This window comes from Microplitis mediator, chromosome 7 (assembly GCF_029852145.1).
Source record: "Microplitis mediator isolate UGA2020A chromosome 7, iyMicMedi2.1, whole genome shotgun sequence".
In the NCBI taxonomy this organism is placed as follows: Eukaryota; Metazoa; Arthropoda; class Insecta; order Hymenoptera; family Braconidae; genus Microplitis; species Microplitis mediator.
In genome coordinates, this window is record NC_079975.1 from 2,777,582 (window position 1) to 2,792,064 (window position 14,483).

Here is a 14,483-nt window from a genome sequence, read left to right on the forward strand (position 1 = left end):
GCGTATTTTTCCCGCCATCTTAATTAATTTGAATTTTAGAAAAATCAATTTTTCATTTTAATTCATATCTATGTTTAATTATCTTGTGTATTTTCACAAAAATAAGTAATTTCATGTGAAATAAATATAAAATAATTGAATTTATCAGACAAAATAATTTTTTAAATTGTAATTAATTTTTTTTTGCTATAAGTACGTTTTGATATTTAACGAAATTGTTTATATAAAAAAAAAAGTACTGAATATTGTTATGGAAAAAATATTAAATGACAATGTCGCAATCTATTGAATTAAATAAGTTTATAAGTAAAAAAATAAATCAACCTAAAATGCGTCCATTGCCACTATTGAATGAATCCGAGACAAGAATTGGTGATAAAATAAAATATCTGAGCAAATTCCAAATAGATAAGGTATCAATATGTCGCGCGACGAGGTTATAAGTTGACTAAAAATTTATATTGTTTATATATTGATGATAAGATATATATATTTTTAAATTTATAAATATCCCATTATTATTTATAATAATATTATTTAAACATTAATTATTTTTATGTCACTTGAGATACGAGCTCGCGAAGTGCAAGAAATCATGGGAATGAAAGCAGAAAAAATGAAAATAAAATTTGAACAAAATATTGATAAATATCAGACACATCAGTGCCAATTAGCTCCAGCGCCAAATTTGATTAGAGAAAAATTTTTTAATTTCGCAAACAATTTACCTGTCACTGGATTACTTCCGGTAACCATAAATTTATTTTAAAAATTCAAACGTTTCAGTCAAATAAATTAACTCAAAATTAATTTTCTTTGGATATTTTTCTAGTAAATTTTACTATTTTTCCCCGTCAAGTTTATAATGAAGTTTACCGAAGTTCTAGTAATTTGAGCCCGTACTTCCCCCCACCGTAACTTCTCCCTCCATTAAAACTTTAGACCAGTGAGCCAATCACAGATTAACTATCCTAGGATGCAATCCTACATTTTTACAGATGTCCTCAATTGCCCCGAGTTGTAACTTCAGTGTTTAGTGTCTTGTAGTACGCAATAAAGTTTATTACCGGCACTGAAACAAATAAACCCGCCTAATAAAGACTGAAACGTTCGTCATATAATAAATTGGCAAGCATTTAAATGACTCATGTGTTTGCAGACTTGGGAGCGTAATATTAAACGTCTTATTCCTAGAAAATTACGTAAAAAATATTCAAAATTATTTAATAATCACCTGGAAGATACGAAAAATTTTTACAAAAACACAATGCACGAGTTTGGAATAAATTTCGTAATATCTTCTAACACTCAAAGTTTATTAGAAGAACCAGCTTTCAAATTTGATGGCCGGACTATTTATCGTTTTCGATTTTTAAAAAACCGCGAAAAACTCGAAGCTAAATATTTTCATCACCATAATTTGATTAAAAATATTTTTCTACACGCTCAGATTCCGGGTGTTTTATTTGACTTCCGGCGATATCGATTACTGGGAGCGCTTGATATTTTTGAGTATATATTTTCTAATTACTTTTCTTTATTAATAATAATAATAATAATAATAATAATAATAATTATGATTAATATTTTAGATTTTATGATTTAGTAAATGAAAATATAGAAAAAGATTCGTGGGTAATTACAAAATCTTATTACACTCATATAGTAACTTTACTAACGACAAAAAGATATATAAATGATTTACAAAAAAATATGTTGCCTTCATTTATAAAATGCTCGTCAAAATTGTTAGCTTATCAAATAATTAAAATTTTAATGACAAGCATCACAGATATGCTGAATATTCTCGAGGATAATTCAATCCGGCCTTCATTATCCGTGAGTTTAAAATGTGAGAACAACGATCTTATTACATCGCCAACAAAGCAGGATTTTTTATCTCATTTTCATCAGTTTATTGACAAAATAGCCACCGTCGGTTTACAATTACAGCCACTTGAGTCCTGGATGGACATGAAAGATGATCAGGAATTATTATCTGCCCTACTTCCCGAGTGGTTTATGCTCGAATCCCACTCAAGACTCACCGAAATCATCGAAAATTACTGGCAACATATCGACACTTATGTTAAAGATCTTCAAAGTAAATTTAAAATAATTTACAGCCCAGAAGCCCAAGCAGAAATTCGCGAGTTTATTGACTGCGATTACAGTTTCCACGAAGGAGCCTTCAAAATTGACGATTTCAATAAACTGATTACTGAAATCGATGGTCTACCCAACAACGAATACATAGCAGACATAAAAATATCTCAATCGTCAGCCAAAAACGGCTTGAAATTTTACACCGAAATATTTCGCGAGCATATAATTCAAGAGCTGTTACAAAAGCAGCGTAAATTTAATCACGAAATCTGTTCTTCTTTCGAAACCGTCAGAAATCGAGTTTTTAATATTCCTGAGACGACCAAAGAGCTGCTGGAACTGGGTGACGACATGGTAACACTGACGACGTCATTTATGGCGGAAATGGAGGGAAAAATAAATTTCGCTGTGACAAAAATGCTGTCGATGATAGAAATGACAACGCTGGACTACGATGACATTGAACTCAACCGCGAGACCGTAAATTGGCTCGCAAAAATAAAGCCTATTTTTGAACAAAGTAATCTGCAGTACGAGCAGATGAAGTTCGCGTTAGAAGAAAAATTACAGCAGCGAAAAAATGATCTCATTACTTCTATCGAAGGTTTGTTTACATATTTAGAAATAATGGATCTTATGGACGATGCCTCGCGAATTTTTGATTACCTTGAAGACATGAGGAAGTTTGTGCGCTCGTTAGATCGCTTGGATGACGAAATAAACTGGATAAACAACGAAGAAAGTTTATTCAAATTTCCACAGACGTATTTTCCGCGTGTGAAGGAACTGAAGGACATAATAATGCCCTTCTATGAATTGATTTATCAGACACGCAAGTGGCAACGAGACTCTGGTGTCTGGTTGGACGGACCCTTCGAGTACTTGGACGCAGAAGTGATAGAAAATCGCACTGCAGATTATTACGCCTTTTTCAACAAAGTGTCGAAAGAGTATCGAGTTAAAATAAAAATGCAAATAGCTACTGGCTACCCTTACATATTCTCTGGTTCTGTTGACGATTATGACCCACTGAACCAACCTGCCCCACTTAAATTGTGCCATCAGTTATTAGAAGACATCAAGTGGTTCAAAAAATACATGCCGTTGGCTGTTTGTCTGGTGAATCCGGCGTTGAGTCAAAGACACTGGGACGAAATGTCAGCGATAGCTGGCTACGATGTTACTCCGGATGCTGGAACGACTTTGAGAAAATTAATTGACCAAAATCTTATGGAAGACGTTGGTAAATATGAGGCTATAAGTGTTAATGCCTCGAAAGAGGCGGCGCTGGTGGATCTTTTTGATAAAATAAAGCAAGAATGGGACAGCGTTTTATTCAACACGATGACTTACAAAGATTCTGGAGTTGGTATTTTGACGCAATTGGACGATGTAATACTGATACTAGAAGAACACACGATAAAACTTCAAGGAATGCGAGGTTCTGCATTTGTAAAACCTGTCGAAAATGAAGTCAAACTGTTCTACGAACTTCTTGTCCGTATCAGGAAGACAATTGACGAGTGGTCGAAGCTGCAAGTCCAGTGGATTTATTTGTTGCCCATTTTTACGAGCCCTGATATAATTGCCCAGTTACCGGAAGAAGCTGCAATGTTTTCGGAAGTCAATAAGACTTTTTGCGAAATTATGCAGTCTGTTGGTGAGGATCCGAGGGTCAGAGAGTCGGCAGGTTCTGTGGGGCTGCTGGAAAAACTCGAAGAAGCCAATGAACTGATGGAAAAAATAAATCACGGGGTCGTTGAGTATTTAGAAAAAAAACGGTTATTTTTTCCGCGGTTTTTCTTCCTCAGCAATGATGACATGCTAGAAATTCTTTCGGAAACGAAAGACCCGTTGCGTGTTCAGCCGCATTTGAAGAAGTGCTTCGAAGGAATTGCTAAATTGGGATTTAATGAAGACCGTGAAATTTATTCGATGGTCGGGGATGACGGAGAAGAAATAATGATGCAGGAAGTTATTTCTACTGACGCGGCAAAGGGTTGTGTCGAAAAGTGGCTTGTGAAAGTGGAAGAACAGATGGTAAAGACAATAAAACATGAAATAATGGTCAGTTATTTTGATTACGAAGTTACGGAACGCGTTAAATGGGCGTTAATTTGGCCGGGGCAGGTTGTTTTGTGCGTTTCACAAATTTATTGGTCGTTGGCTGTAACAAATAGTCTTTTGACTCAGACTATTTCTGCTCTCGAGTCACTTTACGATGCTCTTAAATCCCAGATGATTGACATGGTCGATTTGGTGAAAGGTAAAAAGCCTATTTGTCAGTTTATAAGTTTATTTACGATGAATTGCGCTTATTTTTGGCGTGCGAATAATTAAAAAATGTTGGTTGTGGAAATAATGCTTTGTTTCCAGGTAAACTGAATACACAAAACCGCACGACTCTCAATGCATTAATAACAATAGACGTTCATGCTCAAGATGTGGTGAAGCTATTGATCGACAAAAGAATCACTAGTGAGACAGACTTCGAGTGGCTGGCACAGTTACGTTATTATTGGCAAGACAATGTACTCGTTAGAATAATAAACTCAACAGTTAAATATGCCTATGAATATTTAGGCAATTGTTCTAGGCTTGTTATTACACCGTTAACTGATCGGTAAGTTTTTTTGTTGTGGTAATTTTAAATAAAGTTACTTATAGATGTAAGTGGGACAAAATTATGACATTAGGGAGCTATGAAAATATTTGAAACACTTGAATTTTCCAATACTCTCCCAGACAGCATTCAAGTCGGAATGACTGCTTTACGACGTCTTTTTGAAGGCGTCTTCAAGAAGTCTTATAATGACTTCTTAAAGGTGTCATTTTTAAGAACTCTTAATTAAGAATTTTTGAAGACTCCATAAATAAGACGTCAGTTTTGTGACGTCTAAATCTTATCTTTTTTTAACTTCTTAATGAAGTCAAAATTAGGAGCTCCTTAAGATGTCATGGTAAATTCATACTGAAGTCTTATTTGTGGTCAGAAAAAAGAACTCTTTGAGAACTTTTTTTAAAGATGTCTTACTGAGTTCTCGAGGCGGCTCATTCGACATCTTGAGAACTTCTTAAAGACTTCTTTAAGATGTTAATGAGATGTCCAAACCATAAATAGGAACTCATCCAGACGTCATTTTGGGTTCCATGCGTTTTGAGCACCTGACAAAATATCCCCGACAAAATATCTCTGGACAAAATATCCCCAGTTTAGTGTCAGTTTTTTTGGCTTTTTTTTACTATTTTTGCTTTCTTTTCATGGGGATATTTTGTCCGGAGATATTTTGTCGGAGATATTTTGTCGGGGATATTTTGTCAGGTGCTCAAAACGCCTGATACCGTCATTTTGCTATCTGGGCTACTTAGTTCTTCTTTCTATTTGTTTGTATAAGAATATAAAGATGCCTTAAAAAATATGTAAGGTCTCAATTTGAACAATTAATCATAGATGCTATCGCACATTGATTGGAGCATATTCGCTACATTTGAATGGCGCGCCAGAAGGCCCAGCAGGAACTGGAAAGACTGAGACGACCAAAGATTTAGCCCGAGCGATAGCAGTCCAATGCGTTGTCTTCAATTGTTCAGAAGCGCTGGATTACAAAAATATGGGAAAATTTTTCAAAGGACTGGCGGCGTGCGGTGCCTGGGCCTGCTTTGATGAGTTCAACCGGATTGAGCTAGAAGTTCTTTCAGTGGTAGCTCAGCAGATTCTCTGTATCATTCAGGCAGTTCGTGGCAATTTAGAGAAGTTTGTCTTCGAAGGAACGGAATTACCTTTGAATCCAGCAGTTTATATCTGCATTACCATGAATCCTGGCTATGCAGGACGTTCTGAACTTCCTGATAATCTAAAAGTACTTTTTCGAACTGTCGCGATGATGGTTCCAGATTACGCGATGATTGGAGAAATATTTTTATACTCATCTGGATTCAATTCCGCGCGTATTTTGTCAGTTAAAATTGTCACCACTTACAAATTATGCTCAGAACAATTGTCAACGCAGTCACACTACGATTATGGAATGCGCGCAGTAAAAACGGTGCTTCTAGCAGCGCAGAATCTGAAAATAAAATATCCGGATGCGGACGAAACTATTTTGATACTCCGCGCAATCGTTGACGTTAATTTGCCTAAATTTTTAGCTCACGACGTTCCACTTTTTCAGGGGATTATCTCTGACTTATTTCCGGGTGTTGATTTGCCTTCTCCTAATTATGAAACCCTCGTAAAAGCCGTAAAAGAAGTCGCGGAGTCACGAAATCTTCAAGCAGTAGATGGATTTCTTTTGAAAATAATTCAAACTTATGAAATGATGATTGTGCGGCACGGATTCATGCTCGTAGGTGACCCTTGTGGTGGAAAAACTTCTGTTCTTCATACTTTAGCAAGCGCATTGACTCTGATGGCCGAGCGGGGTAATGAACAAGGCGCCAAAACAATTTATACGACAATAAATCCAAAATCTATAACAATAGGCCAATTGTATGGACAATTTGATCCCGTGTCTTCAGAATGGAGTGACGGAGTCTGTGCCGTAGCTTTTCGTCAGTATAGTTCCGCTGAAGACTCTCTATCATCAAGAAAGTGGATTATTTTTGACGGACCGGTCGATGCAGTGTGGATAGAAAACCTCAATACCGTTTTAGATGACAATAAGAAACTCTGCTTGACTTCGGGTGAAGTTATGCAAATGACTAGCGCCATGTCCATGATTTTCGAAGCCATGGATCTGCTCCAAGCCTCACCGGCTACTGTTTCTCGTTGCGGAATGATCTACATCGAGCCCCACGTGCTCGGATGGCGTCCCGTCGCGGAATCCTGGTACAAAACTCTTCCTTCCTGGTCTGAAGACCACATAGACATAATTAGAGACATGTTTGAGTGGTTGATTGACGGGTGCTTAGAATTCACTCGAAAGAAATGCCGAATTACTTTGCACGCAGGCCAAATCAATCAGGTAACAAGTACTTTGAATTTGTTTCAAATGATTATGGACGACGCGATAAATGATGCCAGCAACAAAGACTCAGAAGACGTGAAAGACAATATAAAATTCTGGATCCAAGCTGCGATGATTCTTTCCACAGTTTGGGGAGTCTCGGGTACTCTAGATCGGGATTCTCATCACAAGTTTAATGAATTCTTAACTGAGATTTGGAAAAATGAAAATTCTAGCCTTCCGATCCCTGAAAGCATCGCCCGAGACATAATTTTACTACCTTCTGAAGATATACACGATAGTTTCTACGTTTTTCGTGGGAAAGGTCACTGGAAAACATTCGCCGAAGATTTGAAAACTGAAAATCCTATTGAGACTTCTAGTATTACGCAGATGGTGGTGCCAACTACAGACACTATTAAATATCAACGTCTTTTCTATCAGCATATCAAACACAATAAAAGATTTCTCCTCTACGGGGCCACAGGAACAGGTAAAAGTTTTTACATTCAAGATTTAATGACAAATAAACTCCACGAAAAGTATATACCGAATTTAATAACATTCACTGCACACACTACCGCAGTCTTAGCTCAAGAGCTGGTAATTTCGAAACTCCAGCGCCGAAAACGTCACTATGGCCCCGGAAATGGAAATTCATGTGTTGTCTTCATCGACGACGTCAACATGCCCGCAAAAGAAGCTTACGGAGCTCAGCCGGCAATCGAATTGCTGCGACAAATGTTCGATCACGATTACTGGTACGATTCCAAGGATCCTGAGAAAATAACTGTGTCCGATACACTTTTTATTTGCGCCATGAGCCCACCAGGAGGCAGTCGTCAAGAAATCTATCACCGATTTCTCAGGCACTTTAATTTATTGACAATCAACAATTTCAGTGACGAAAGTATCTGCAGAATTTTTTCGACGATCGCTAACATGGGGTTCAAAAGAAATGGATTCGCTTCTGATGTCAATGTTACGGCAAATTTAATAGTCAATGCTACTCTAGAAATTTTCAAACGGGCAATAAACGATTTGAAACCTACCCCTGCTAAATCTCATTACGCGTTCAATCTCCGTGACTTTACGCGCGTAATTACGGGCTGCGTAATGATCAAGAAGGAATCCGTCGAGTCCAGGTCGACATTCACTCGTCTTTGGGTCCATGAAACTTTACGAGTTTTCGGAGACCGTTTAGTAGACAATGCTGACAATTCGTGGCTCTTTGATCAGCTCAAACAAATAGTTTCTAGAATTATGAAGGAGTCATTTGAAAGTGTTTTCAATGATTTGCCGAAAGAAAACGATCAATTGACTGAAAAGAGCCTCAGAAGTTTGATATTTGGTAATTTCATGGACGACTCCTTAGACAAAAAGTATGAGGAAGTGACTTCAATGGAGTCATTTCAGCAAATTGTGCTGCAGAATCTCGAAGATTACAACGCAACCCATCATACAGCTTTGGACATCGTGCCTTTTCGTTACGCGCTCGAACATCTAGCTCGTGTAAGCAGAATTATCGCCACACCCGGTGGTAATTTACTTATGGTAGGAGTCGGTGGATCTGGACGTCAATCCTTGACAAAATTAGCCACCGCGATGGCCGACTATGACTTTTTCCAACCGGAAATAACCAGCACTTATGGTGTAAACGAATGGCACGAAGATATTAAAGGGATTTGTAAAACTTCCGGTGCTCGTGGAAAAGATTTAGTTTTTCTTATTGCAGAGACTCAAATTACTGACAAAGTATTTCTGTCAGACATCGACGGGCTTTTGAATGCCGGTGAAGTTCCTAATTTGTTCAATGCAGAAGAGCGGCAGGAAATAATCGAAATCTGTCGTTCAACGGCAGCCAAAGACGGGGACAATGTAACTTCTGACGGATCGATAGTGTCAGTGCTGGCGTACTTTGTAAACCGGTGCAAAGAAAAACTTCATCTTATGTTGTGTTTTACACCAATAGGAGAGTCATTTAGAGCACGTCTGAGATTATATCCGAGTCTGGTGAATTGTTGCACTATCGACTGGTTTGAAGTTTGGCCAGAAGAAGCCCTCGAGCAAGTTGCTATCAAGTTTACAGCGGATATTAATGTCGTGGATCAAGTAAAAGTAAATGCTGTTACTGCCTGCAAGTACTTTCACGTGTGTGCTAAAAATATTGCTGAAGAGTTTTATCGATTAACCGGAAAACAAACTTATATTACATCCACGGCGTTTTTAGGTTTGATACGGAATTACGCGCGATTGATTAAAGTCAAACAAGAAGAAATTTCTGAAGCACGAGCTCGGTACATGAGTGGCCTTGACAAACTGGCATTTGCCGCGGAAGAAATTAAAAGGATGAAAATAAACGTGGAAGCTCTACAACCAGAATTGGAAGCATCGGCTCGAGAAACTGTCGAAACTATGAAGCAGGTGGAAAATGAAAGTGCGGTGGTAGAGGAAGCGAGCATTCAAGTAAAGAAAGAAGAAGAAGCTGCTAATCATCATGCTGAGATTGCCGGTGCATTGAAAATTGAATGTGAAGCAGATCTTGCTTCTGCACTTCCCATTCTCGATGAAGCTCTACGGGCTCTCGATACTTTAAAGCCCAAAGATATTTCCCTCGTTAAAGCCATGAAAAACCCACCAGCTGGTATTAAATTAGTCATGGCAGCTGTTTGTGTGATGTTAAATATTCAACCTGACAGAAAAGTCTCTCCCACTACGGGCAAAATCCTCCTTGACTACTGGAAGCCCAGCAAAAAATTACTTAGTGATATTAAATTTTTAGATTCCCTAAAAAATTATGACAAAGACAATATTCCATTGCAAACAATAGAGACAATTAAACGCGTTTATCTGACGGATAAAAATTTTGAGCCTGCGATTGTCGCAAAAGCTTCCCAGGCTGCGGAAGGACTTTGCAAATGGATTCGCGCAATGGTACTTTATGACAAAGTTGCTAGAGAAATAGCACCGAAAAAGCGGAAGCTAGAAGACGTGGAAAAAGATTACTCTGAAACTATGATTATTTTAGAGGAAAAACGTCTTGCCTGTACAGAGTTAACGAACAAATTAACGATCTTGAAAGACAATTTAGATAAAATTTTAGAAAGAAAAGTAAATCTTGAAAATGAAGTGTCTCGTTGTCGCAATAAATTAATACGGGCGGAAAAATTAATAAGTGGTTTGGGAGGCGAAGAACGTCGTTGGTTGATAACTGCCGAAAATTTTCTAAAATCTTATGAAACCTTGCCAGGCGATATTTTAATATCTTGTGCCATAATAGCGTACTTGGCGCCATTCACATCAACTTATCGAGCAGATAATATAAATAAATGGACACTTTATATCCGAGATTTAAAAATTCCCTGCTCTCAAGAGTTTCATTTTGTAAAAGTTTTAGGCACCGATTTACAAATAAACACGTGGAATATTTCGGGGCTGCCTCGGGACATATTTTCAACAGAAAATGCTGTGATTATGGCCAGCAGCGAGCGTTGGAGTTTATTTATTGATCCGCAGAGCCAAGCTAATAGATGGATTCGCACGATGGAGAAATCAAGCGACGTTGAAGTTGTTAAATTAACAGATAAAAATTATATGAGAGTCGTTGAGCAGTGCATTGAATTCGGTAAGCCGGTATTGATTGAAAATATTTATGAAGAACTGGACGCTTCACTGGACCCGATACTCATGAAAAACATGTACAGAGTAGCCGGCGAGTTTTATATAACTCTAGGTGAAAAAATAATAAAATACAGCGAAAAATTCCGTCTCTACATGACAACTAAATTACGGAATCCCCATTACGTGCCAGAAGTTTTTAATAAACTGACGGTAATAAATTTTTCACTGACTAAAATAGCGCTCGAGGACCAACTTCTTGGGCTTGTTGTGGCCAAAGAGCGACCGGAATTGCAAGAAAAACGGGAGTACTTGATAGTGCAGGGAGCGGCTAATAAAAAAGCACTTCAAGAAGTTGAAGATAACATCCTGAAAACTCTGTCTTCGGGCACGGGTTCAGAGATTCTTGAAGACGAGGAAGCTGTGGGGATTCTAGATTCGTCTAAGATACTGTCGTCAGATATTTTGAAGAAGCAACAAGCGTCCGAAGAGACTCAACGTAAAATAGAAACCGCGAGAAATGATTACGCATCAATTGCTAAATATTCTTCAGCTCTCTATTACACGTGCACAGATTTGCCTAATATTGAACCGATGTATCAATACTCATTAGCCTGGTTCATAAATCTCTATGTCACTACAATTGAGACTGCTCATAAAAGTAAACTATTGGAAAAAAGATTAAATTTTTTACGCGACACTTTTACGCAGAATCTTTATCAAAACATAAGCAGGTCATTGTTCGAAAAAGATAAACCGCTTTACGGATTTATTTTGTACACGACAATTTTAATCGAGCGACAAGAAATAACTGCTGAAGAATTTAATTTATTTTTATCTGCTATCGATGTTAAGAAAATGGAAAATCCAATCGACTGGTTGCCAGATAAATCCTGGGTAAAATTATGCCAACTCGATTGTCTGGAAGTGTTTAAAGATTTTTTAAAAAGTTTTATGAATAATTTAGAAGCCTGGAAAAATTTTTACAACGCGGATATTAATTCCCAAAGTGTACAATTACCGGCGCCTTGGGACAAAGAGCTAACGGACTTTCAGAAATTAATTATAATGAGAATAATACATCCGGACAAAGTTTTACAAATGATAATAAAATTCATCGAACGGGGAATGGGAAGTAAATTTATCTTGCCAGTTACTTTTGACCTCACTAAATCTTACAATGACTCAAACTCTTTGAACCCTTTGATATTTATTTTATCTCAGGGTTCAGATCCCACTGCGTCTCTATTTAATTTCGCAGCGGCGATGAATTATCAAGATAAATTTATTACTATTTCATTGGGGCAGGGTCAAGGAGCGCGGGCTGAAAAATTAATTAGAGAAGGTCAGAAAAATGGCGAGTGGGTCTGCCTGCAGAATTGTCATTTAGCCGCCTCATGGATGCCCGCGTTAGAAAAAATATGCGAGCAGTTTGACTCAACCAATACGTCACCTAATTTTCGGCTGTGGCTAACGAGTTACCCTACGGCTAAATTTCCTATTTCTGTACTCGAAAACGCAGTGAAAATGACCAACGAACCGCCCAGAGGATTGCAGCAGAATTTAATGCGTTTGTATTCGTCGGAGCCTTTGAAAAATCCCGAATTTTTTGACAGCTGTCCCGGAAAAGAAAAAATTTTCTTACGTCTGACTTACGGTCTCTGTTTTTTCCACGCCGTTATACAGGAGCGTAAAAATTACGGCCCGCAGGGTTGGAATATTCCCTATGGTTTTAACGAATCAGATTTTGAAATTTCTCTAAATCAATTGCAAATATTTATCAATCAATTCAGTGAATTACCGCTGAAAGCAATTACTTACTTAACAGGCGAGTGTAATTACGGCGGACGCGTTACGGATGATCGTGACCGCCGTTGTTTACAAACAATCCTCCGGGATTATTATAATTACGAAATAGTAACAGACGACCGGTATAAATTGACCGAGGGCTCAGATGAATATTACAGCGTGCCTCGTAAAAATAATTACCACGAGTATGTAAAACAAATCCAGCGGATTCCACTGGATCCTGAACCTCAAGTCTTTGGTCTGCATGCGAATGCGAGGATTACCCGAGACTTGGAAACATCCAGGATTTTTTTCGATTCCCTGCGCAAAATCTCCGGCACTGTCTCCCTTGCGGGCGGAGTTACTACAGGAGATTTCGGTTATAAGCAAGACGAATTGCTGCTGGTAATAAAACGAGACATTTATGAAAGACTTCCGGATTTGTTTGACCTCGAAGCTGCTGTAAAAAAATATCCAGTGCGTTATGACGAATCAATGAACACGGTATTAGTTCAGGAATTAGAACGTTACAATAATTTGCTCCATGTTGTACGAACGAGTCTTGAAATGCTGGAAAACGCAATCCGGGGAATTATTGTTATGACTTATGAATTAGAAGTAATTAATTTATAATTTATTATATTTAATTTATGATGTATGTAATTTAAAATTTAAATTATTTATTATAGATAATTTATAATGAAATACTAAGCGCGAAAATTCCTTCTCTATGGATAAAATCTAGCGCATACCCGTCGTTAAAATCGCTTGGTAATTTTATAACCGATTTACTAAAACGTCTTGAGTTTTTTAAAAATTGGCTGGATCACGGGAAACCCGAAACTTTTTGGATCTCCGGGTTTTCATTCGCCCACGCGTTTCTAACTGGCGCCATGCAAAACTTTGCACGCAAGTACAAAATATCAATCGACAAACTAGACTTTGACTTTGAGGTGTTTAATATTTTTTTTTTTTTAAATTATCAAATAAATAAATAAATAAAAAAAATAAAATTCCATCAACAGGTGACGTCAGATGAATTAAATTCAGCCCCAGCAGACGGTGTCTATATCTACGGATTATATTTAACTGGTGGCCGTTGGGATTCGCTGAAAAAAGTCATCACTGAAAGCCACTCAAAAATTTTGTACGACCTACTGCCGACTGTCTGGTTAAAGCCAACGGAAATAATAAATATTAATCGGCATAATCCCATTCGATATGAATGCCCACTGTACATAACATCTGAGCGATTTGGTAGCCTTAAAACAACGGGGCATTCAACTAATTACGTCTTGATGATTCTGCTGGACACAGAATTACCAGTCAGTCATTGGATCAAGCGAGGCCTTGCTCTCTTATGTCAGCTAACTGATTAAAGACAATTATCTATCATCACCATCATCATCTTCGTCATTTCTATTTACAATAACATTCACAACATTAATAACATTTCCCATACATATATATGAGTATGTACTCCAGACTCCTAGAGCTCAGCAACTCCTTTAATTAAAAAAAAAAAAGTTCAACGAAAGGGTGTGGTCTCAGTTGCTAGGAAAAATCAGCGCATTCAATAATGGTTTAGCATCATACAGTATATACAAAGTATCTGCAGTACATAATATTAAACCTCAACTGGAATCCAGTATCCAGTTCCAAAGTAACCAGAGTTCCAGCAGACAGAGCTCTGGTAAATGAGAGTAAAAACTTTTAAACTCAATATACCTACCAGGGCATATTATTTAAAGTATTAGAGTACCAGTGCCAGCGCCTATATAGACCAGAGCCAGAGAGCATGAATCCATTACCCGAGTGCTTGAAACGAAACGCGCATTGCACTGCAATTACGCGTCTGCGCAAACAAAATGCATACTCTCATACACGCTTTCCATCATGCATTTAGCAAATCATTTAAACTATTAATCATCAATCTAGCCCAGCAAGTTCCATACCATTGCCCATTCAATATAATATTAATCGTCATCAGCACACAGAATCGCCTAGATCGTAAAAACAATTAAT

The 14,483-nt window shown here is 37.6% G+C and overlaps 1 protein-coding gene across 1 annotated transcript; it reads left to right on the forward strand.

The window, feature by feature from the left end:
• Window positions 1-1,794: 1,794 nt before the first annotated feature.
• On the forward strand, window positions 1,795-14,061 carry LOC130671013 (dynein axonemal heavy chain 12). The gene is made up of 5 exons (XM_057474685.1): window positions 1,795-4,372; window positions 4,483-4,729; window positions 5,558-13,076; window positions 13,148-13,411; window positions 13,484-14,061. Exons 1-5 carry the CDS (start codon window positions 1,795-1,797, stop codon window positions 13,835-13,837), a joined length of 10,962 nt encoding a protein of 3,653 aa, XP_057330668.1. The 3' UTR covers window positions 13,838-14,061.
• The last annotated feature ends 422 nt before the right edge of the window (window positions 14,062-14,483 follow it).